Source organism: Pygocentrus nattereri, chromosome 10 (genome assembly GCF_015220715.1).
Source record: "Pygocentrus nattereri isolate fPygNat1 chromosome 10, fPygNat1.pri, whole genome shotgun sequence".
Taxonomy (NCBI): domain Eukaryota; kingdom Metazoa; phylum Chordata; class Actinopteri; order Characiformes; family Serrasalmidae; genus Pygocentrus; species Pygocentrus nattereri.
In genome coordinates, this window is record NC_051220.1 from 35,196,974 (window position 1) to 35,221,065 (window position 24,092).

Genomic DNA, 24,092 nt, shown 5'->3' on the forward strand with positions numbered 1-24,092 from the left:
TTCTATGAGCAGCAGTTTTTTTTTCTGAAGCAGGTTGCTTTTCTGAAGCTTTTCCTCAGTTCCATTGAAGTCATTCACATATTCTTCTTTTTGGGGTTAGTTTCATTCTGGTCTGTTGGTTAAACACTTCAGTTGACGTGCTGTTTTTCCACATCTCTCACCTTCGAGATTTGGCATTTTATTAAGACCAAAATTATATCATAGCTAGCAAAATCATATTTTAACAATCTTGTGTTTCTGTAATGATACTGTATCTACTGAAGCACCACGGCGAACTAGTAGTAATAGCTAGGGACTTTACCTGATAGTTTTTTACTATTCCTGCTTTTGGCACCTACTTTGACGCTTGTTTTTGCGTCTTTATTTCAGTGAAGCAACGATTACTTCGCTTTGTGACTTTAATCTACTTTGCTCCAGATAACACAGGACCAGTCTGCTGTTTTGTTGATCTGTAAGTCATCTCCAGTGGAAAAGGCTCCTGTATATGATTTGTAGATCGGCGCGGAAGTGGCCCGGATGAAGCAGGACTTTTAAGCGGAGCTGTGACATTATTAGCAAAGCTCAATGTGACTTTTCTGAGCTGGTCGCAAACGTTGCGATTAAAATGTTTCTCACCGCCGTCAACCGTGAGTAGAAGAAGTAAATCTGTCTCTGATGCAGCGTCCGATTATAAAAGCTCGAGACTGGGCTTTAGCGGTGACTCTCGCTAGAGAAATTGAGAAATGCTAGCCAGCTAGGTTAGCTAGTTAGCTAGGTCAGCTAACAGCAGTGGCGCCTAACGTTACTGTCAACACAGTGTGGCTGCTGTGAGGCGCTGAACAGAGATTTAGCAACTCCTTCGTCTAAACGCGATGTTTGTATTAATATATAATAACATAACCTACGTAGCTAACGCTTTAAATTCCCACATGTCCGTTAATGAGTAGCTGTGCTTGCTAAGCTATTTACAGGGGAACTCCATCGATGCTTCAAAAATTCTACATAGAAGAATGACATGTAAACAAAACGGTTCAGGGTCGTTTGGTGTGAAATGCTCTGTTCTAGAGATACTTGCAGAGTCTGAATTGTTCACAGTTATATGATAGGAACCAGGCGTTTGAAGAGAAACCCCTCACAGAAAGATATTACATGAAAAGGTTGGATACATGCTGCCTGGTGTCTGTTGTATTGGTATCTGGTGGTTTTGGCTATTTAATCCCTTTATTTTAAGGGGCAAATCCATAATGTTCTTAGGCAAAATCCCCAAATTTCCATGATTTCAGATTTACCACTATTTTACCATCATCAAGATTGCATGTAAACCCAGAAGACTTGGGTAGGTTGCCTGGTGGTTCTGGATAGGTAATAAAATAAAATAAAATAAAATAAAGTGCTTGTATTTGTGTTGTTTACATTGTGATCCCAGATTCCTCTCACCACCAATGTAAAGAGATCTGAGTCTGTAAGTTTCTTTACAATGAACCTTTTCACATAAACCACTGTGAATGACCGTTTACATCTCAAGGACTGAATCACTAGTAAATTAAAAATGCTGGAATTCCCCTTTAAGGTAGAAAGATGTCAGTTTAGCTGTAGAACCTAATCTTACTTGCTCATCACATTGCAATGCAGTTTTCCAAAACTGTTGACCCTTCACTGAGGATAATCATAACCAGCGAAACCCAATTTTTCTTTTGCTGGCTAACCCTAATAAGAAATGGTAATGCATGAAATATGTTTCTGGATTCTGGGACATTTTATTCATCTGTTCACCTGGAAAAGGAGGACACACAGCAGCTTAAACGCCTGCAAGGATGTAGTGATGTACCATTGCATTCCTGCACAAAATGTCCCATAATAATGAGATAAATACAAATATCCAGAGATGTTCGGCTTTGCTAACTATCCAAACCTCGTCGATTCAGATTTAGAAACTTTTTTTTTTTCCATGTCTGCACATTTGCACTCAGAAAGCTGCCATGTCGTGAAACTCTTGAGGGTTGATTCATTAGTTTGTCATATTTCAATAATTTAAATATAATTTTACTGTATTTTAGAACAGTAGCCACTCAGGATTTTGCGTCCAGGTTTTTAAAATGGATTTATTCATCAGAACAAGATTTAGATTCATACGTGCTAAATCTCTCTCTGGCTGAATAATATTTTTATGAAAGGAAAAACTTGAGCTTAACTAACTTTGTACCCAACTCCCCACCAGTTTCCCTTCTGTAGCCATCATACATTAATTTCATTGCCATTGACACAATATCAGTGCTAATAAGTTTCCTGTTTTATTTTTTGGGCTATCCAGTTGCCAAGAGCAAATCAAAGTAAGTTATCCTTCCACAGTTTCCTCTTCTCTTTTTTTTTTTTACTTTAATTTTAGTTCCTGCATATTTATTGTTAACTTTATATTAATACTACACAGGTTGTATGCATGTAGCCTCATGTTGGTAAAAGAAGGGGCTGTTGTATTAATTGTGCTTGTGTGCTGTTGACCTTTCTTTCTTTTAGAACCGTCCTGGTTCAGATGATGAGCGCAGCAGGAACGGGTTACTGCTTCAACACAAAGAGAGGACGACTAAGAGACAAACTGGTCTTGCGAAAGCATGACCCTTTTGGTAAAGTTCTTAAAATCTGTGGTTTTGAAAGGTCATTGCAGGGGGACTTTCAGCAGCTTGCCATTTAAATTGGACAGTTTCACAATTCCTACTACTTACTTACCACATTGATGTAATAATGTTGTGTAATCACAGTGCCAGGTGATTTGCTTAAATGTGCAGCCCCCTTCTCAGGAACTGACTTTCTGGTTTTGAACAGTAACTTTGTTAAAATTAGTCAGATTAGTTTTACAATCATATACAATAAAAGTGAGGAACTTACTTACAGTGCTTACTGAATATGATGGCCCAGAGAGTTTGTACATGTTTGGTAGAGGGCTGCATTACAGGCGATGAAACAGTTCACTTGGATTTATTGGAACTAAACTAATCTGAAAGTATAACATGTTATCTCTGTAGAACCAGGATACTTTAACACATACAGTATTGAAAATTTAATCAAATCCTAACTTTAGAATCAAAAATCATATTTTGCCTGAAATTATATGTATTGTTACACCCCTGATTTGTTCAGGTTTACACAATTGCCCCCTTACTTCAAATGTAGTTCTTTGGCCTAGACATGGTAGGCACTTGAAAATTTGCTTCTTAGGGGTGAACTTTGTGTACTTCTGGTGCCGGTCCCAAGCCCGGATAAATGGTGAGGGTTGCGTCAGGAAGGGCATCCGGCGTAAAACTTGTGCCAAAACTATCATGTGGATCACAAATGATTGCCATACCGGATCGGTCGAGGCCCAGGTTAACAATGACTGCCTCTGGTGCTGTTGACCAGCAGGGTGCCGGTGGAAATTGGACTACTGTAGGTCGAAGACCATCAAAGAGGAGAGGAGGAAGGTGGGTTAGAAGGCAGCGAGAGAGAAGGAAATGCAGGAGTGTGGAGGTTAGAGTAGGGACTCTGAACATAGGGACAATGACTGGTAAAGGCAGAGAGCTTGCAGACATGATGGAGAGAAGGATGGTAGATATTCTGTGTGTTCAGGAGACCAGATGGAAAGGAAGCAATGCCAGGAACATTGGAGGTGGATTCAAACTGTTCTATTATGGTGTAGAGAGGAAGAGAAATGGAGTAGGGATAATCCTAAAGGAACATCTTGTGAAAAGTGTTCTGGATGTAAAGAGAGTGTCAGACAGGATCATGAGCCTGAAGTTGGAGGTTGATGGTGTGATTTTGAATGTGGTCAGTTCATATGCACCAAAAAAAGGAATTTTGGAGTAAGATGGATGAAGTGGTAGATGATGTCCCTAGAGAGGAGAGATTGGTGATTGGTGCAGACTTCAATGGACATGTTGGTGAAGGGAACAGAGGAGATGAAGAGGTGCTGGGTATGTATGGTGTGAAAGATAGAAATGCAGAAGGTCAGATGGTTGTAGATTTTGCAAAGAGAATGGAAATGGCTGTGGTGAACACGTATTTTCAGAAGAGGGAAGAACACAGGGTGACATACAAGAGTGGAGGGAGGTGCACACAGGTGGATTATATCCTTAGCAGGAGATGCCACCTAAAGGAGATTGGAGATTGTAAAGTGGTGCCAGGGGAAAGTGTAGCAAGGCAGCATTGGGTGATTGTCTGTAGAATGAGATTAGAAACAAAGAAGAGGAAGAGCGTGAAGACAGAGCCAAAGATTAGATGGTGGAAGCTGAAGGAGGAGGATGGTTGCAGGCAGTTCAGGGAAAAATTGCAACAGGCCCTTGGGGGCAGTGAGGAGCTACCTGAGGACTGGGAAAATACAGCTAAGGTGGTGAGAGAAACTGGCAAGAATGTGTTTCGTCTGGTCAGAGGAAAGAAGACAAGGAAAGTTGGTGGTGGAAAGAGGAAGTCCAGGAGAGTATTCAGAAGAAGAAGGCAGCTAAGAAAAAGTGGGATAACCAGAGAGATGAAGGAAGTAGGCAGGAGTACTGTGAGGCTAGTCGCATAGCGAAAAGAATGGTGGCAAAGGCAAAGGCTCAGGCCTATGATGAGCTGAATGAGAGGCTGGACAGTAAAGGAGTAAAGGACTTGTATCATTTGGCTAAACAGAGAGATAGAGCGGGAAAGGATGTACAGCAGGTTAGGCTGATAAAGGATAGAGAGGGAAATGTACTAGTGAGTGAACAGAGAGTGATGAGTAGATGGAAGGAGTACTTTGAAGAACTAATGAATGAGGAAAATGAGAGAGAGAGGAGGACAACGAGGGGAGAGATAGTGGATCAGAAAGTGCAGAGAATTGGTAAGGTGGAAGTGAAGGCAGCTTTAAAAAGCATGAAGAATGGAAAGGCAGTTGGTCCAGATGACATACCTGTGGAGGTATGGAGATGTTTAGGAGAGAAGGCAGTGGACTTTTTAACCAGGTTGTTTAACAAAATCCTGGAGAGTGAGAGGATGCCTGATGAGTGGAGAAGTAGTGTATTGGTCTCCATTTTTAAGAACAAGGGTGATGTGCAGAGCTGCAGTAACTACAGAGGTATAAAGTTGATGAGCCACACCATGAAGGTATGGGAAAGAATTGTTGAAGCAAGGCTAAGGCGAGAGGTCCAGATCAGTGGGCAGCAGTTTGGTTTCATGCCCAGAAAGAGTACCACAGATACAATTTTTGCATTGAGAGTGTTGGTAGAGAAGTACAGAGAAGGTCAGAAGGAGCTACATTGTGTTTTTGTGGATCTAGAGCAGGCATATGATAGGGTGCCAAGACAGGAACTGTGGTACTGTATGAGGAAGTCAGGTGTAGCTGAAAAGTATGTTAGGGTGGTGCAGGACATGTATGAGGATAGTGAGACAGTGGTGAGTTGTGCAGTTGGAGTGACAAATGGTTTCAAGGTGAAGGTGGGGTTACATCAGGGATCAGCTTTGAGCCCCTTCTTGTTTGCAATGGTGATGGAAAGGTTGACAGATGAGGTTGTAATTTGTGGTGAGAGTAGAGAGCAGGTGGAAGAGAATCTGGAGAGGTGGAGGTTTGTACTGGAGAAGAGAGGAATGAAGGTCAGTAGAGATAAGACAGAATACATGTGTGTGAATGAGAGGGAGGCAGGTGGAAAGGTGAAGAAGCAAGGAGTAGAGGTTGTAAAGGTGGATGACTTCAAATATCTTGGGTCAACTATCTAGAGCAATGGACAGTGTAGAAAAGAGGTGAAGAAGAGGGTGCAGGCAGGATGGAGTGGGTGGAGACGGATGTCAGGGCTGATGTGTGACAGAAGGATAGCAGCAAGAGTGAACATGAAGGTTTACAAGACAGTAGTGCGTCCTGTTATGATGTACGGTTTGGAGACTGTGACTCTGTCTAAAAGACAGGAGGCTGAGCTGGAGGTGGCGGAGATGAAGATGCTGAGATTTTCGTTGGGAGTGACAAGGCTGGACAGGATTAGAAATGAGCAGATCAGAGGGACAGTGAAGGTGGAGCAGTTTGGAGATAAAGCCAGAGAGGCCAGGTTGAGATGATTTGGACATGTGTTGAGGAGGAATAGTGGATATATTGGGCAAAGAATGTTGGAGATGGAGCTGCCGGGTAGAAGGAGAAGAGGTAGACCTCAGAGAAGGTTTATGGATGTAGTGAAGATGGACATGGAGATGGTTGGTGTAAAAGTAGAGGAGGCAATGGATAGGGCAAGATGGAGGCAGATGATCCACTGTGGCGACCCCTAAAGGGAGCAACCGAAAGAAGAAGAAGGAGTTTTGTGCTGGAGTTACAAGACTAATTGTAGCTAATAAGCAATGGAAGGCTATATTATCTAAAATGTTTATCTTTTTGGGGTGAGTTCTGCTCTGTTCTGTTGATGTAAGGGGAATTGTGTAAATGTAATATTTCTTTGATATGTATCCTTTTAATATTCTGTTAGTTTGAACCTTCTTTATCAGAAAGACTTTCAAGATATCAAACTAAATCACCTGGGTGATACTTTATTTTAAGGAACACACATTGGGAGTTTATTAAAGGCTTTGTTGTGTGAAACCCAAGTTACACATTTCTTTAGTGGATTTTATAACATGTATTTCACACAAGTGGAGCTGTGTTATGTGAAAATACCTAATAATTCTATTATTAGTTGGGAAATTGCACAAAAAAACACTAAGACATTAAATAATTGTGCATTAAGTAATTATTTATATTCACACCCTATAAGTGTATGATTGACAACATTTTATTCCATTTGAATCTCCACAAATTCAAGGCTAAAAAGTGCTAAAGAAGTTTTCACAGTCTGTTTGCATCTGATATTCTTCTGGGTTTTTTTTTTTTTGGTAGCCAAGAACATGTAAACTTAGTTTGAAATTAACTTAAATATTCTATTTTAATTAAATAGGCTCTGATAAAATGAAATCATGAATTGGTACTATATTTGTGGAAACTGGGTTTGAACTTTTTAGCATATAATTCAGTCATTTGATGCTCTCTGGAACCTTTAATAATATAAAATGTTGCCAATATTACACTAATAACACTAATTAATTAAGATGATTGACTCATGCTTAATAAATTATATAAGATCGTGTTTACTGTGCATTATTGCAACTAATGCTATTATTACTGATTTTCACACAACAGACCTCCAAATATGGCCATGATGAATAAATAAAGCTTAATGCATATTGAACACACCATTTATAAGTGTCTCACATCTGATCCAGCATTGGCTAAAGCAGAGAAAACCAAGAAAAATGGCAAATAAATACAGAGATATGTTGGTGCTTTAGAATTACTGTCATGCTTTCATAGTTGGCAGCAGTCATTGCGGAGTGAATCATAGCCGTGTAAGGTAGAGTGCTCACACAGCACTTAAGTTGTAACAAATTAGATTAAATCATTGCATGCAGTGACCAGAATTCATCATGGTTGCTCTTGTCTTTGTTTCTAGCTTTTCAAAGGTTCCTCCCTTGGCCTGTTTCTTGTTATATTCCTTTCTTCTGTCTGCCTAGTTTATGCAAATCGATCATTTTTAGTCAGAAACAGCCTCCTGTTGTCTGTTTTCCCATGTCACAAATGCCAGAGACCTGAATGCGTCCGATAGCATGGAGTACATCATTCCCCCACGGTTCGTTTCTACGTCTGACAGCCACGACAGTGAGAGATGTTTTGTTTCACACACACTAACTTTGTGAATCTCTGTGCCTGTTTGACATGAAAGAAAATACTCCCACTTGATTTTGATGTTAAGTCGTTGGTTTTGTGCACCGTATGTTTCCCTTTGGGACTTGAAGTGGCGTGTGCACATTCCATGTGAGACTCAAGTGAAGAAGTCAGCTTCAGTGAGACATCCCAGTTTCTGGCTAATTAGAACTCAACAGAGCTGCTTAGATGAACCAGTTGCAAGGAATGAGGTCCTGGCTTTGTTTTTGTGATCCACGTCGGGTCCAAAGAGATTTCTGACCATTGTTTAGGCTTTTTTTTCTTTTGTGATGTCTGTATTTAAAGTTTAAAAATAAAATCTCAACTTGTCATTTTCATGTAATTGCTATCACATGCAAATGTTGAAATATCTCCTTTTATTGTTTCTGTTGTTTTCCCACCCACAGTGAATAAGCATGTTCTTTTCTTTGAGAAGAAGAAGATCCGCTCTATCTGAGCACGGACCAGCCTGGGACTGATGATAAGGACACGGGGAGAATTTCAGGCTCTTTTTTTTTTTTTTTGTACTTAAACATGCAACTCGTTTGCATTGTTTCAGGTTTTTGCAAGGACCGGATATATGAGTAAGAGCTCAAGGAAGCTGACCAACGTCAGACATATCAAACAGCTCAATACCATCAAGAATGACGAGAAGTCCCACTGGAACCAGAGGATGTCTGTTCATCTATGATGATTATCTACAAAGAAAGAGTCCTGCAGTGGTCAGCATTTTGTTTTAAGTTGAGAAAATGTCTGTCTTAAAAATTCCAGCGTCGCAGTAATATTTAAAGACTCTTGATTTGTAATGTTGAAATTTTGCTAAAATACAAGACGTATATCCTATTAGACATAAGTAATGACTTTTTATTTAAACACATTGGGGCAGTCGTGGGCTGGAGGTTAGGGAACTGGCCCTGCCGGTTCGATCCCCAGTGCCGGCAGTCCATGACTGAGGTGTCCTTGAGCAAGACACCTAACCCCCAGTTGCTCCCCGGGCGCTGTGGATAGGGCTGCCCATTGCTCCGGGCAAGTGTGCTCACTGCCCACTAGTGTGTGTGTGTGTGTGTGTGGGATAGTGTGTTTAATTTGTGGGATTAAAAAAGTATCACTTAACTTAAAGCACTTTAACACATGAGGCCATTAAGAACCATCAGCTTCATTCAAATGAAAAGATGTTCCTGCCTTAACATTCACAAAAATAGTAATCATTTTCATTAATTACTCTAACACATGCAGTCCCCCGCAAAAGTAATTTACTGACTTTATATACATTTGTCAAACCTCAGATCAGATCAAGCTGAGAAGTGAGTTTCATAAGCCCTGTAAACTGCATTAATGCTTGCTCTGTTGTCTCCGTTGTTAAGGTAACCCGGACACCACAATCATATCCACCCAAACTCAAGGACCCTAAATAGCATTGTTTAGGAAAAGGAGGTAAATATAATATCACAGGGTTTCCACGTGAGCGTTTTCCTTAGTAATCATGATGTGGAAGCTGCATTATTGTACCCATGCACTGTGTAACAGAGCCTGCTTCCAATTACAGCATCTAAACAAGAACTAGCCATAAGAGAGGCTGAGAGTTAAGATGTGTGATGCAAAGCCAACACTGTCTGACCCTTGAAACTGTCCATATAGTGTTCTTAACTGTATAACTAGACTGCTAAAACCCTTAGGACCAGTTTCCCTGACACAGATTAAACCTAAGGCTGACTAAAAAGGATTTGCAGTGATGATTCACTGCTGGCATGGCAATTTAGTCCAAGACTAGGATTAATCCATGTCTGAGAAACCAGCCCTCAATATTTAACCAAAAGCAGGATGAGATTTATTGCAGTTTCTTAAAAAATAAAAAAGGAATGTGTAATTTCTTAAGTTTTACTGTGTAAACATGTGAGTTTGTAAGATAACTTATTTGTAATGCACCAAAAAACCTGCCTTGAACTACCCAGTCTTGAAAACTTCGTGACTACAGTTATAATTTACTCAAGGCTTTCACTGAGAGAGAGAGGAAAAAAAAAGAATTACTGGTATAGCATATCAGACACGTAACTCTGCGTGTTGTGGTAGAAGTGCATGTTTATTCCTATAGTGCTGAAATAGTAAGTGGTCTTAAAATAACTCCGTTGGCAGGTCCTTCTTAAATGGATATGATGTTTGAGTGCCAGTTGTCTGCACTGACACAGCAGCAATGAGGTTAGCTCTCCTTGCCATCTCCTCCAAGGGCATGGTGGGATAGTGGGCAATATAGAATGCCAGTGCACCGATGAAGCTGTCGCCAGCGCCCTGTAACAAAGAAAGTGAGATGAGGTAATGAGCTCCAGTTCATTGTGTGGGTGTGGGTTTAAAGAGAGTTTGGATAAGTTTAGCTAAATAGAATTTGTCTGTCTAGCCGTGTATCTGTTTATCAAATCAATGAACAAGGAAGCAATAGGAGATTAAATATTTGTATTGTAATGTGTAAAAGTCAAAGACCACCCCTTGTTTATTTCACTTCCAGTCAAATATCCATTAAGTACAAGTTATTAGAAAATAGGTGAAAAAATCATTAGTTTCCAAATCTGCAGATCAAAAAATGATTAAAAGATCAAGAAAATGGAACTCCTAACAACCACACAAGGCCTGGTAGACCACCAACACTATTCCCATCAGATAAGCAGCGCTCTGAAAACATCCACAGGTGTTTCTGCCCATCCTTCCACTGTAAGAAGACATCGGTATGGGTCTGAAAGGATGTGTAGCTGTCAAGAGGCCTCACTGAAAAAAGGAAGTGAACGAAAAAACAAGCTGCTGGTGTTCTCAGAACAATAGACTGACCACCCCAGAGTCCAGACCTCAACATCACAGATTGTGTTTAGGATTAATTGGATTGCGTAAAGCAGGAAATGCAACCAACTTCTAAGACTAAACTTGGCAGGTGTGGAAAAATATCCCTGCAGATTTTTTAGAAAAAGTGAAACCTGAAGATAATAGAAGTGTGATAAGTTAAAGAATTAACTCACTAAATACTGAATGTTCTACTTAATTGTTGAGTTAATTTTCTGCTGAGTATATTTTCTGTTTTTTTTTCCCCCTGATGCTGAAAATAAGTAACTGACTGTTTTAACTGCCAATGAAATACATGAAGGGTGGCCTCTGACTTTTGCACAGTTCTGTATCAATCTGCTTCAATTTTTATTGTTTGTTATGTAAAAGAATGACCTTTAGTGTGACAGCAGCAGTGGGTGCTCATGAACAACAGTAAAAACATACATGAGCTAAGCAATCACAAAAGTTCTGGTCCATATAACGTCTATCCTGGATGGATGTGTCATATAGAATTAGCGTTATCACTCAGCTCTGGATGGTAGTTCTGGTGATGACAGGCATGTATTTCACTACACTGAGTCATATATGCTTGTCTGGCTCAGTGCTAGGCAGCGTGAGTAAGTCATAAGCAGTGCTGACTTGGGGACAGGTCACTTGGGTCAGTGTTAACAAGAGGGGCTTCAGGGTACCCTTAACCTCTCCATTACTGGAGAGGCATTGCCCTCGGCTTGACCCTTTCTAAGAAGTTAGTTTCAGTGGCTTTGAGCAAATCTTACTGCTTCGACTGACAATATTGCGTTGTTGGGAAAAGGTTCTGTTCATGTTTCTTCAAACATGCTCCAGTTTTGCATAAGTCAGAAGCTCATGGTTGGTATAATGTTGTGGAACACCTCTGCCTTCTATGCCCTAGACTGGGGTTCAATCCCCCACCTGGGCAAGCAACCTATGCTACACCAGTAGGAGTCCTTGGGCAAGACTCCTAACGCTACCTTCACCTACCTGTGTAAAAATGCTCAAATTGTAGGTCAGTCTGGATAAGACCTTCTGCCAAATGCCATAAATGTAAAATTAGTTTAAAACTGTTTCTTTGTGATCCCCTTTATTTTTTATCAGTTTGCTGATAAAAGTATCCAACACCTTCAAATAAACTACATAAACATAACATAAAAACAATATAAACTTTTTGCATTATGAATGTGTAAAATGGTGCACCCCTCCTGCATACATACATAGATGGATTGAGGAATATTCCATTGTCTGTGCAGAGGTATGCCTGGGGGGGTAAGACGGGGTGGGGGGTTCCAGATGGGAAAGCATTGAGGAATGTGGTAATTTACTGAGATCTGACCACAGATGACTCTGCCACCGGTTCTCACGAGCTTGCCTGATTACTCATGCCTTTGGCTTTTCCCTTGTCCCTCAATTTTGCTGCACACCTTCAGTGATTGCTTCATCAGCCTTCCTCCTCCAAGCTGAACTCCTAGCAGTCAAAACTGTTTAAACTCCCCTTATGATGATCATTAAAGCAAGTCACATCAGCAAATAATCTGTTCACTGTCAGCTTTCATCTGGTTTATTGTTAGTCTCCATTCAGGCTGTTTGATTGGAGAAGTTGTGCAGATAGTTGAAGCTAAAAGTGTGGCGTGGTTGCAGACCGGCTCTGGAAAATTTCACATTTGTCTGGTGAAAACTCCACCCTGTATGACGGAAGGGTTTAAAACCTCACCCATCATGTTCATTCTGGTAATACCCACAAAGCTAGAATAATAACAGAAAAACAAGAGTATGAACAAAAATGTCACAAAGAAGGAATACATCCTTCTTTCACTTCATGCTTTGGAACTTGTTAGCGATAAAACATGGTGATGGTTTCTCTACTGGTTGAGGGTTTTCTCTGGTTTTCTCTGTATCTTTTTTTTTTCTACTCCAGTCTTAGAAACTTCTGTTTATTTCACCTAATTTCCTTTTACTTTCCCCAAGTGGATTATCTTATATCTAATGAGTAACTTGTACTTAATGGTAGTTTTGGAAAAAGGCAAAAAGTGCAGTCAATTCCTCAAATCCTGTTGATACAGAATGTAATTTGAATGTAAAGGTAATTCCTTATGAAATGAACTATGTAACTAATGAAGTATAATTACATTTAAACAGCATAGCAAAAAAATGACCGTAATAACTTTCAACTTCTAAAAGTAAGTAAGAAAGTAATGTCACAAGAAAAAGTTAATAATAACGATAAAAGAACATTTACACATCACACAGCTCCATAATGCATTTCTCCCTGCGGTAAATATACATTGCTAGTCTTCTTCAGTAACAGTAAGACTGGCCTTATGTCTGATGCTCAGCGGTGCTGACAGCCTCTGCCCCTCCTAGCCCTGCTGCAGCCGTCCTACATGCACGCTCGTGAAGGTTAGATTGAGCTGCCTGTCTATCAACTGCCAAAAGTATTAGCAGTGGCCAATCAGAGAGCATGACCTGGTTCACTTTCTAGTCCTCGAACTCGATGTAAGCTCTGGCTAAGCTGCAGGACGTGTGTACTGTATGAGGAAGGATATAAGCAGACGTTCTGTACTCTTACATTATAGCACATTACACAATGTCAAGATTTTCTAATGTACAAAACACTGCAACAAGTTTTACACAGTGTGTGATTGGTCAAGGCAGTCTAGAAACTGCCACATACTAATCTCCAAGAAATAAAAAATAAAATAACTGTACAGGACATAAAGGATTTATTGTAAATTAAAACAATTTTACTCCAAGCAATTTTGGACAGCCTGGAGCTTGTTGGACATCCCATTCCAAAACTATGGGCATTACTAAAACCATGGGCAACCATGCGGCTATAACACTTTTCTGGGGAGGCTTTCCACAAGATTTTGGAGTGTGTCTGTATGAATTTGTACTTATTCAGTCAAAAGAGCACGTGTGAGGTCAGACACTGACGTTGGATAGGAAGGCCTGGCTCGCAATCAGCTTTTCAGTTCATCCCACAGGAGTTCAGTGGGTTTGAGGTCAGGGCTCTGTGTAGGCTATAGGAGTTCCTCCATGCCAGACTCGTCAAACTGTGTCTTTATGGAGCTGGCTTAGTGCACAGGGACACAGTCATGCTGAAACAGGAATCCCCAAATTCCTGCCACAAAGTTGGAAGCACATAATTGTCTAAAATATCTCTGAATGCTGCAGCATTAACGTTACCCTTCACTGGACCTAAGGGGCCCAAACCTTGACAAATAGCCCCAGACCATTGTCACTCCTCCACCAAATTTTACCGATGTCACTAAGCATCCCAGTAGATAGTGCTCTCCTGGGATCCATCAAACCCAGATTAATTTATCAGACTGATCCATCACTCCACAGAACATGTTGCCACTGCTTTAGTGGTGGCCTGTTTTCACCACTGCAGCCAACGCTTGGCATTGTGTGTAGTGATCTTAGGCTTGTCTGCAGCTGCTCAGCCATAGAAACACATTTCATGAAGGTCCCAGTGTACAAATCTGCGGCAGCGGGTGTGGCGGAAACACTTTAATTAGGAGGGGTGTTCACACTTTTAGCCACGGAAGTACATGTCGTTAAATGGAAAAGACTATTAGATCACTTCCTTCCTTGCTCAATACTTTTATTGTCTAATTTTATCTAACACTTAAAAAAATAAAGGTTTCTAAATTGTTTGCATGTACAGTTCTAGGAGAAACTTTTAGCTATAATTCAATCGTGCAAAGGCACTTAATTATGTAGTTGTTCCAAAAATTAAGCTAAAATGAAAAGGAGGTCTGAATTTTTTCTTCTTTTATACAAATTAATTTTTTTAATTAATAGTAACTTTTTAATTGTGCATTTATTTTCTAATGTCTATGTTTTGAGATCTCATGATTTATTATGATTTTATTAAACTTATTTTAATTTCTTTTCTGTGTTTTTTTTTTTTTTTTTTTACATTGTGGCATTTGTTTAATAATGCTATACAAACAAAAACGTACTAATTGTCATAAAACCGTTCCATTATGCTGAGGTTCTATAAACTTTCAAAAGGTTCTGTAGAAATAGGAGATCTTTAAAGAACTGTCCACTTAAATGTTCTTTTGGGAACCAGAAATGGTTCTTCTATGGCTTTCATGCATTTATGAGCTGTTTTTTTTTTTTTTATAAACTTGTTAACTCTGCTGCATAACACTGACATAATCATGTCATAAAGATGTCATGGCAGATGTGATATGCTGTCATGAGTAATATAACAGTGTCATGGAACTATTACCAGTAAATATCACACAAGTACCCAGCAAAAGTCAGCATTTGATATAAGCCATCATACCATCAAACAATATGACATATTTCACCAAAATGACCAGTAATTGTAACACAACACTATTATATTACTAAGCAAAATCTGGCATGAAAACTCATGACAGCATATGCCATCTGCTATTACAAGCTTATGGCATGGTTATGTCAATGTTATGTAGTAGAGTTCATGTAAAGTGTTACTTCTTGCTTTCTTGGACTTTGAGCTGCATTTTAATGCAAGGTGATAAACATTTTTTATAATTATTATTATTATGGTTTCTAGTATAGATTTAAAGCACTGAAACGACCAGCACAAATAATGCATTTAAATCACTGATTTAGCCTTTCAGATTATATCACAATAAGAATGTCAAGTACTATATGTGAGCGGTGGGAGCCAAAAGCCAGTGTTCAATAGAAGACACTAACATCAGTGATATATTTAGTGTCCAATAAAAGGAGAGAGACATTTCTATTTGACAGTGTCTTATCAAGCTGTACTCAAAAATCCTGCTTTGTTGAAAGTTTGCGGCCTGCAAACAATGGTGCCTGATGGAAACTTGGTGGGAGAGAGTCTTTGTAAAGCAATACCACAAACTGCAGCTGGGTTTACTGGTTGTCTTTTCCCTCAGTCTCTTTATAGCGATGGGAAAAGTCCTCCCCTGTAGGGAGAGTTTGAGTGGACAGCTTGCATCACCATGACACGTTGCTGAGTGATGTCTTTTTTCCCATGTAAGCCAATGCTGCTGGCTTCCCCTCCATGTGTCTCATTTCCAGTCTGCCCCTGTGATGACATCACTCTCCTCACGTCAGCGGGAGGTGAGCGGTGTTTTCCGGTAAAGCCCCCGCCCTGCTGACGGCCTTTGTGGTGGGTCCTCTACTGTCCCCCCCCTTTGGTGGACTGAGGCCTTTCTGATTTTGATTGTCTGGACCCACTCAGAGCTGTGCTGTCTGGCAGGGCAGGAGCACAGCCCACCCACGGTCCAGCTGGGTGTGTGTGCATGTACAGTGGATCGCAGAGGCACGTTTAGTCTGGAGACACACATTTATACACACTGGATGACTTTCTCTCACACCCACAGGCTGGACGAATGATGAGTGCCGGCCTGCGTTCAATTTAAGACTGAGAAGCAGAGCCTGAGGAAGGGGTGCTCAACTGGCGGCCAGCAGTCTGGACACAGACCCAAACAAGCTTTTATCCACTGGGCAACACCAAGTACACTAGCAACCAGAGCCAAAAGGCCACAGGCTGACTGGGACTGGCTTACCTAATGGACTTGAGGACCAAGCCTTGACAGACAGACTGCAAATAATGTATTTCCATTGTGTAGGCCTACGTGTGCCAGCACAAATTTGTATGCAGCAGGAACAGCCAAAGCCAAATATACAATCAAGCTAAAGTTGTAAAAACGTCTGGTTTGTTGGACCAGGATTAACTATCAGAAGTTGCAGTTATCTCAGCGGTGAGAAAAACATGTTGCAATTTGATATTAGTTATTTTTCACTCACTGCTCATTGAAACAAGTCAAGAAGTTCTGAAAGGAGCATGGATTCTAAACGTTCAGTTGAATTTAGGTTGAAAATAAAAAGACAGCTCTCCTTGGATCACCACCTTATCGTGGTGGAGGGGTTTGCGTGCTTGAATGATCTTAGGAGCTATGTTGTCTGGAGCAAAAGCTCCTGGTAGGGTCTCCCATGGCAAACTGGTCCTAGGTGACAGGTCAGACAAAGTGTGATCCATAATAACCCCTATGAAGACACAAAAACAGGACTTGTGTACCCTGCCCGGAACAGGGTTACCGGGGCCCCACCCTGGAGCCAGGCCTGGGGGAGGGGCTCGCCAGCGAGCGTCTGGTGGCCGGGCATTTACTCATGGTGCCCGGCCGGGCCCAGCCCGAAGGAGTTACATGAGTCCCCCCTCCCATTGACCCACCACCAATGGGAGGGGCAGTAGTAGGGGTTCGGTGCGCTGTGGATCGGGCAGTGTCCGAAGGCGTGGGCCTTGGCGTTCTGATCCTCGGTTGTTGAAACTGGCTTTTGGAACTTGGAACGTTACCTCACTGGCGGGGAAGGAGCCTGAGTTGGTGCGCGAGGTTGAGAGATACCGGCTAGATATAGTCGGGCTCACCTCAACACACAGCTTGGGCTCTGGGTCCAATCTCCTTGAGAGGGGCTGGACTTTATTCTTTTCTGGAGTTGCCCATGGTGAGAGGCGGCGGGCAGGTGTGGGCTTTCTCATAGCCCCTCGACTCGGTGCCTGTATGTTGGGGTTTTCTCCAGTGGACGAGAGGGTAGCTTCCCTACGCCTTCGGGTTGGGGAAAGGGTCCTGACTGTTGTCTGTGCTTATGCACCGAACAGCAGTTCAGAGTACCCAGCCTTCTTAGAGTCCTTGGGAAGGGTGCTTGAAAGTGCTCCTCCTGGAGACTCTTGTCCTACTGGGGGACTTCAATGCTCACGTGGGCAATGACAGTGAGACCTGGAGGGGTGTGATTGGGAGGAATGGCCTCTCTGATCTGAACCTGAGTGGTGTTCAGTTTTTGGACTTCTGCGCAAACCACAGTTTGTCCATCACGAACACCATGTTTGAACACAAGGATGTCCATAAGTGCACATGGCACCAGGACACCCTAGGCCGCAGTTCATTGATTGACTTTGTAGTCGTGTCATCGGACTTGCGGCCATGTGTTTTGGACACTCGGGTAAAGAGAGGAGCTGAGCTGTCAACTGATCACCACCTGGTGGTGAGTTGGATCAGGTGGTGGGGGAAGATGCTGGTCAGACCAGGCAAGCCCAAACGCATAGTGAGGGTTTGCTGGGAACGTCTAGCAGAAGAACCTGTCAGATTGATCTTCAACTCACACCTCCGTCAGAACTTTGACCAGATATTGGGGGAGGTGGGGGACATTGACTCAGAATGGGCCATGTTCCGTTCCTCCATTGCTGAAGCGGCTGACTGTAGCTGTGGCCGTAAGGTAGTTGGTGCCTGTCGGGGCGGTAATCCTCGAACCCGGTGGTGGACACCCCAGGTGAGAGATGCCGTCAAGCTGAAGAAGGAGTCCTACCGGGCATGGTTGGCCTGTGGGACACCAGAGGCAGCTGGCAGGTATCGACAGGCCAAGCGATCTGCGGCTTCAGTTGTTGCCAAGGCAAAAACCCGTGTATGGGAGGAGTTTGGTGAGGCCTTGGAAACTGACTTTAAGTCGGCTCCGAAAAGATTCTGGCAAACCGTCAGGCGACTCAGAAGGGGAAAGCAGTGTGCCACTAGCACTGTATATAGTGGAGATGGTGTGCTGCTGACGTCGACTGAAGACGTCATTGGGCGGTGGAAGGAATACTTTGAGGACCTTCTCAATCCCACCGACACGTTCTCCAGTGAGGAGGCTGAGTCTGGGGACATGGGAATAGGCTTGTCCATTACTGAGGCCGAAGTCGCTAAGGTAGTTAAGAAGCTCCTTGGTGGCAAGGCTCCAGGGGTGGATGAGATCCGCCCTGAGTTCCTCAAGGCCTTTGACATGCCTTTTCAACATTGCGTGGACATCGGGGGCTGTGCCACTGGATTGGCAGACTGGGGTGGTGGTGCCTCTTTTTAAAAAAGGGGACCGGAGGGTGTGTTCCAACTCACACTCCTCAGCCTCCCTGGCAAGGTCTATGCAGGGGTACTGGAGAAGAGAGTCCGGCTTATAGTCGAACCTCGGATCCAGGAGGAACAGTGCGGGTTCCGCCCTGGTCGTGGAACACTGGACCAACTCTTCACCCTCTCCAGGATTCTGGAGGGTTCATGGGAGTTTGCCCAACCAGTCCACATGTACTTTGTGGATCTGGAGAAGGCATTCGACTGTGTTCCCCGGGGTATTCTGTGGGAGGTGCTTCGGGAGTACGGGGTACATGGCTCTTTGCTACGAGCCATTCAGGCCCTGTACAAACAAAGCTGGAGTTTGGTTTGCATAGCCGGCAGTAAGTCAGACTCGTTCCCAGTGAGAGTTGGACTCCGTCAGGGCTGCCCTTTGTCACCGATTCTATTCATAATTTTTATGGATAGAATTTCTAGGTGCAGTCAAGGGATGGAGGGTGTCCGGTTTGGTGACCTCAGGGTCACATCGCTGCTGTTTGCAGATGATGTGGTGCTATTGGGGACATCAGGCCGCGAACTTCAGCTTTCGCTGGATCGGTTTGCAGCCGAGTGTGAAGCGGCTGGGATGAGAATCAGTACCTCTAAATCCGAGACCATGGTTCTCAGGCAGAAAAGGGTGGAGAGCCCTCTCTGGGTCGGGGATAGCCTCTTGCCTCAAGTGGAGGAGTTCAAGTATCTCGGGGTCTTGTTCACGAGTGATGGTACAAGGGAGCGGGAGATTGACAGGCGGATTGGTGCTGGGTCAGCAGTGATGCGGGCTCTTTACCGGTCTGTTGTGGTAAAGAAAGAGCTGAGCCATAAGGCAAGGCTCTCGATTTACTGGTCGATCTACGTTCCCACCCTCACCTATGGTCATGAGCTTTGGGTAATGACCGAAAGAATAAGATCGCGAATACAAGCGGCCGAAATGAGTTTCCTCCGCAGGGTGTCTGGACTCTCCCTTAGAGATAGGGTGAGAAGTTCAGTCATCCGGGAGGGACTCGGAGTAGAGCCGCTGCTTCTTCACGTCGAGAGGAGCCAGCTGAGGTGGATCGGGCATCTGGTTAGGATGCCTCCTGGACGCCTCCCTCAGGAGGTGTCACAGGCGAGTCCACCTGGGAGGAGACCCCGGGGAAGACCCAGGACACGCTGGCGCGACTATATCGCCCAGCTGGCCTGGGAGCGCCTCGGAATCCCCCTTGGAGAGCTGGTGGAAGTGGCTGAGGAAAGGGAGGTCTGGGCTTCATTGCTTAGGATGCTGCCCCCGCGACCCGACCCCGGACAAGCGGAAGATAATGGATGGATGGATGGATGGATAAAAAGACATATTATGCTTTTGCATACAGTATGGTTTTGTGGAAAGCAAGCATTCTTCACATTTTTGCCAACTTTCTGTCTTGCTCGACATCAACAGAAGCAGACAGAAGTCAGAACTCAATTTAACTTGAACTTGAATTAAAGAATGTTAATCAAAATGGAAATGCAATTCACTGCATTAACTCAGTATAAAATTATGCAAAAGCCACCCTTCATTTATTTCATTTCCAGTAAATTTAGCCAATAAAGACATGCTATTTATTTTTCAACTCCACATCAACCACTAAATATAATATCACTTTTTTAGTATTTTGTGTGTCCACCATTGCCTTTATTACAGCTTCCATTCTTTTTAGGAGACTCGCTTTCAGTTTTTCAGGGATATTTTTCCACACCTCCAAAGTTCAGTCATAGAAGTCAGTTGCATTTCCTGCTTCTCAGACTCCCAAATAATCCCAAATACAATCAATGATGTTGAGGTCTGGACTCCGGGGTGGCCACTCCATTGTTCTGAGAACACTTTCGCCTTCAGATGTTCATTTTTTGTCTATTGTCATTTTTAATGTTACGGCTTCCTGACAGCTGCACATACTTTCAGACCCATAGTGCTGAGATGTCGTCTCACAGTAGAAGGATGGACAGAAACACCTGTGGATTTTTTCAGATCTGAAACAAGAGTGGAGCTTTTTTTCTCCTCTCTCTCTCAAAGATGAAAGCTTCTGCACGGTTTATCTGCTGTTGGTGGTCTGCCAGGGCTTGTACGGTTATTAGCAGTGCCATTTTCTCTGTACTGTTTAGTCATTCAGGTCTAACTCTTTGACCCTCCCCTTCCTCATGTAAGTCAATGATCGTAGATCTAATCTTCTCAGAAACACCTCCTGAAAAATAAATGTACTTAGTGGCTCTGAAGACTGAAAATGAAATAAATGAAGGCTCTCTGAATTTTGCACACGACTGTATATAAGTACATTAAGTACAATTGAACAGTATAGCCAAAAAAATCATAACAAGACCTGACTGTAATGCCAGTAGTGATACATTATCATTTTACATGAATTTACCCCAATTTTAGGGAACGTAACTACAGTCCACTCATAAAAATAAAGGCACCAGACAGGGTTCTTCACATGATGCCATAGAAGAACCACATTTTGGTTCCCTGAAAGGCCTTTCAATGGATGGTTCTTTAAAGAACCAGATTAGAAAATGAGAAGTGAGTGTGAAGAATCTGCTTGTAATGCTGTGGTTCTAGGAAGAACCCTTAAATTGCTACAGAAGGTTCATTAAGGCTTTACAAGATTTCTCACAACCACAAATCAAATCTTTTTCAAACATGGTTCTTTAGGGAATCAAAAACGGTTCTTCCGTGGCATCGCTCAAAGAACCCTTTGTGGCATACTGTATAAATATCCCCTCCAAGACAGCAATTCTCACAGTGATACAAGTAAGTAGAGTGTCGAGAACATTTTTTATGCTCTGCAGGCGTCTGGACCTTTCACTGTTTGTGAAATGGATGAGTGGGACTTTACACATTTGACTTTTTTTCATGTAGTGCCATGCCACAAGGCTTTTGATCACACAGCGGGAGATTGGCTTACGCGCAAGTGAGAAGCAGCTGATGCTTTTAACTTGAGACAGCTTGCTATTCAGTATACAGATTCTATTATGCTTAGCAGGGAACAGCGGAGTAGTGTTTAATCCAACACGCTGCGAGCGGATAATATTTCAGAAGTGTGCGAGCCCCTCTCAGAAACGGTTTGTGCATCTGCGAACCTTAGTGCTGCGACTCGGCAAATGTGAAATAGCTGTGCTGCAACACAAGAAGGCCTGAGTCACAGTTTTGAAAATCACAGGTCATTCCACGAAATACCAACAAAAAAGGATGAGATCACAGAGAAACTGCTCAGCAGTGAAGAATGAGACAGATTCGAGCACACAGCATTCTTTCAGTGACATGGCAGAATACGCTGGATGAAGGCTGAGGCATAGACAACGGCGGTATGTACTGTGACTCACGGTACAGTTGCCCTGGCTAAACTTTAACCTGCTCCATTTTAACACCGTCCCACGCTGAGCAAAGACACTTACACATAAACGCAGCTAAACCGACACCGCTGAGTGCCGACGATAGCCTCGGTGACCTGTTCATTCAAAGGATCATCTGATCGGAAGCGGAAAAGTAGACGTGGAGTAGTTTTCTGCTTTAAAAAACGTGTGCAAGTCCTTAAAAATACACAGACAGAAACGTGTCTTGGTCTTGTCTAGCCGTTCAGATTAAATCTGGCATTCGCCCACTCATGTTTTTTTAACAGCTGGGGGAAAACAGGGCTTACTGGAAGAGGGATCAGGGCATCCAAAAGAGTTAAACAACTCAGGATTTATGGGTCATGAAAGTGTGCGGGAGCAGGCCCACAGTGCTGTGGAAACCACAGCCAGGCAGCCGGCCGCTGACTGGAGCAATGCTGAACGGTGAGTCACTGGGGATGGGGGGGGCGTTTCGCCCCCAACGGTACTCCAGTTCATAGGCTGTTTGGGTGTTTGGATGGTAAAGCTTGTGTGTTTGAATGTTTACACAGATGAAAGAGATAGAGCCCTATTAAAAGGTAAATACCCGAATGTTTATTTGTGTCTGTGTGATAAAGAGAGAGAAGTTTAGAAGAGAAGCTACAGATCATTGCTGTTATGGCAAAGAATTGCGGTCACCAATCAAAGCATAATGACATACATTTACTCCTCATTCAGCACCCGCTGTTTTAAAGTTTACATTACAGTGTTATGGACACAGAGCAGCATAATAATAACATGCACTTAAGCTACTGTCCCATCTGACAGGTCCGACAAAATGATTCAAACCAGTCTGGGCCAAATGGTAAACTAGTTAGAAGCTTTTGAATAGTGAGGTAAATTGTTATTAAAGCAATATTCTGTAATAAGTTGAACAATGCCTTTTATATGGAACTCCAAATTACCCCCTCCTCCACTAAGCTGCAATATAATCTACCGCTTGATTAAAGTGTGTCATTATACCTGTCAAAAAACAGTAATTCTTATGATGCGCAATACGTCTAGCCTGATTTTGTGCATTGCTTCATATCCCCATGGTAAATCTTAGACCGCCAAACCCTATAAAACTATAAACCAATAAGCCAATAAATAAAATAAAATAAATAAAAATAAATACTAAATGTTTGGGCATACACACTGTACCAAGCTGACAGCATGTGGGATGTACAGTGATAAACAAAAGTCAGAGGCCACCCTTCACTTATCAAATTTCCAGTCAAAACAACAAAATCAAGGACAAGTTATTTATGTTCAGCATCAGGGAAAAACAGAAGACATATATCCAACAGAACATTGCAGTGAAGCTTTAACAACTAAATTTCACTAACAGTTTGAGTATTGAAATTAATTTGTAAATTAATTTAAGAATACTTGTTTTCAGCTTTTCAAAGAAATCTGCAGGGACATTTTTCCATACTTCCAAAGTTCAGTTCTTAGAAGTTGGTTGCACTTTCTGCTTCTCATAATCCACATCATCTCAAACACATTCCGTGATGTTGAGGTCTGGACTTTGAGATGGTCAGTGTATTCTGTGAACACCAGCAGCTTCTTTGTTTTGTTTGAATTTCTTTATTTGTCACCTTTCCTTTTTTCAGTAAGAGCTTCTTGAAAGCTACACATCCTTTCAGACCCACAGCGCTAAGTTGTTTTTCCACAGTGGAAGGATGGACAGAAATTTTTCGGATGTGAAGTTTTGAATGATTTTATTTTGATCTTCAGTTTTGGAAGCTCCTGTTTTTTTTTTCTTTGACTTTCTGTATGCAAGTGGATTAACTTCTATGCAATCATTGCAAAAAAGAAATAACTTGTACTTAATGACTATGTTGTCTGGAAATTAAAGGAAGTGTGGTCTCTTATTTTGGAACAGTCCTGCAGTTTACATTGTTAAAAAGAGGCATTTAGAGGCATTCGGTCTCATCTGCTGATCTCCAGAAGCGTTCTCTCATGCTTACAGGAAAGATGTGCCTTTCACACTGAACAGTGGTTGATAAATAAAAAGTTGTGAATCTTCTGGTTCTCCTTCTGTGATGTGCAGTGCCAGAGGACTGGAGAGTCCTTACATTTTATATGGTGACGGTAAGAAAAATAGAGATGCTACAAATGATTAAATGCTAATGTTTAAACAAACTGGTGGAAGAAGGTGAAATGGGTTCTTTATTGACCTGATGCAGCGTTTGAACTGTAAAGTTAAAATGAGTTGAAGTGCAGTTTGTGATCCAGACCTAATGATCCAACATCGGTACCTGATCTCACTAATGCTCTTGTGGCTGGCAGTATAACAGAACTAGACTGATTATCTTTTCGATTTCCCTTCTCCTTTGTGAGTG

The 24,092-nt window shown here is 42.3% G+C and overlaps 2 protein-coding genes across 4 annotated transcripts in view; one reads left to right on the forward strand and one right to left on the reverse strand.

Annotated features, from left to right (window-relative positions):
• The first annotated feature begins 483 nt into the window (after positions 1–483).
• mrpl33 (mitochondrial ribosomal protein L33) lies at positions 484–8,526 on the forward strand. The gene is made up of 4 exons (XM_017690765.2): positions 484–626; positions 2,291–2,309; positions 2,494–2,600; positions 8,086–8,526. Exons 1-4 carry the CDS (start codon positions 605–607, stop codon positions 8,133–8,135), a joined length of 198 nt encoding a protein of 65 aa, XP_017546254.1. The 5' UTR covers positions 484–604; the 3' UTR covers positions 8,136–8,526.
• Positions 8,527–9,739: 1,213 nt separating this feature from the next.
• The window catches only part of rbks (ribokinase), a 48,792-nt gene continuing 34,439 nt past the window's right edge, over positions 9,740–24,092 (reverse strand). For all 3 annotated transcript variants that reach the window (XM_017690764.2, XM_017690763.2, XM_017690762.2), the window contains exon 9: positions 9,740–9,964. In XM_017690764.2, the coding sequence (XP_017546253.1) occupies positions 9,791–9,964 (174 nt within the window). In that variant the 3' untranslated portion in view covers positions 9,740–9,790. The remainder of the gene's footprint in view (positions 9,965–24,092) is intronic.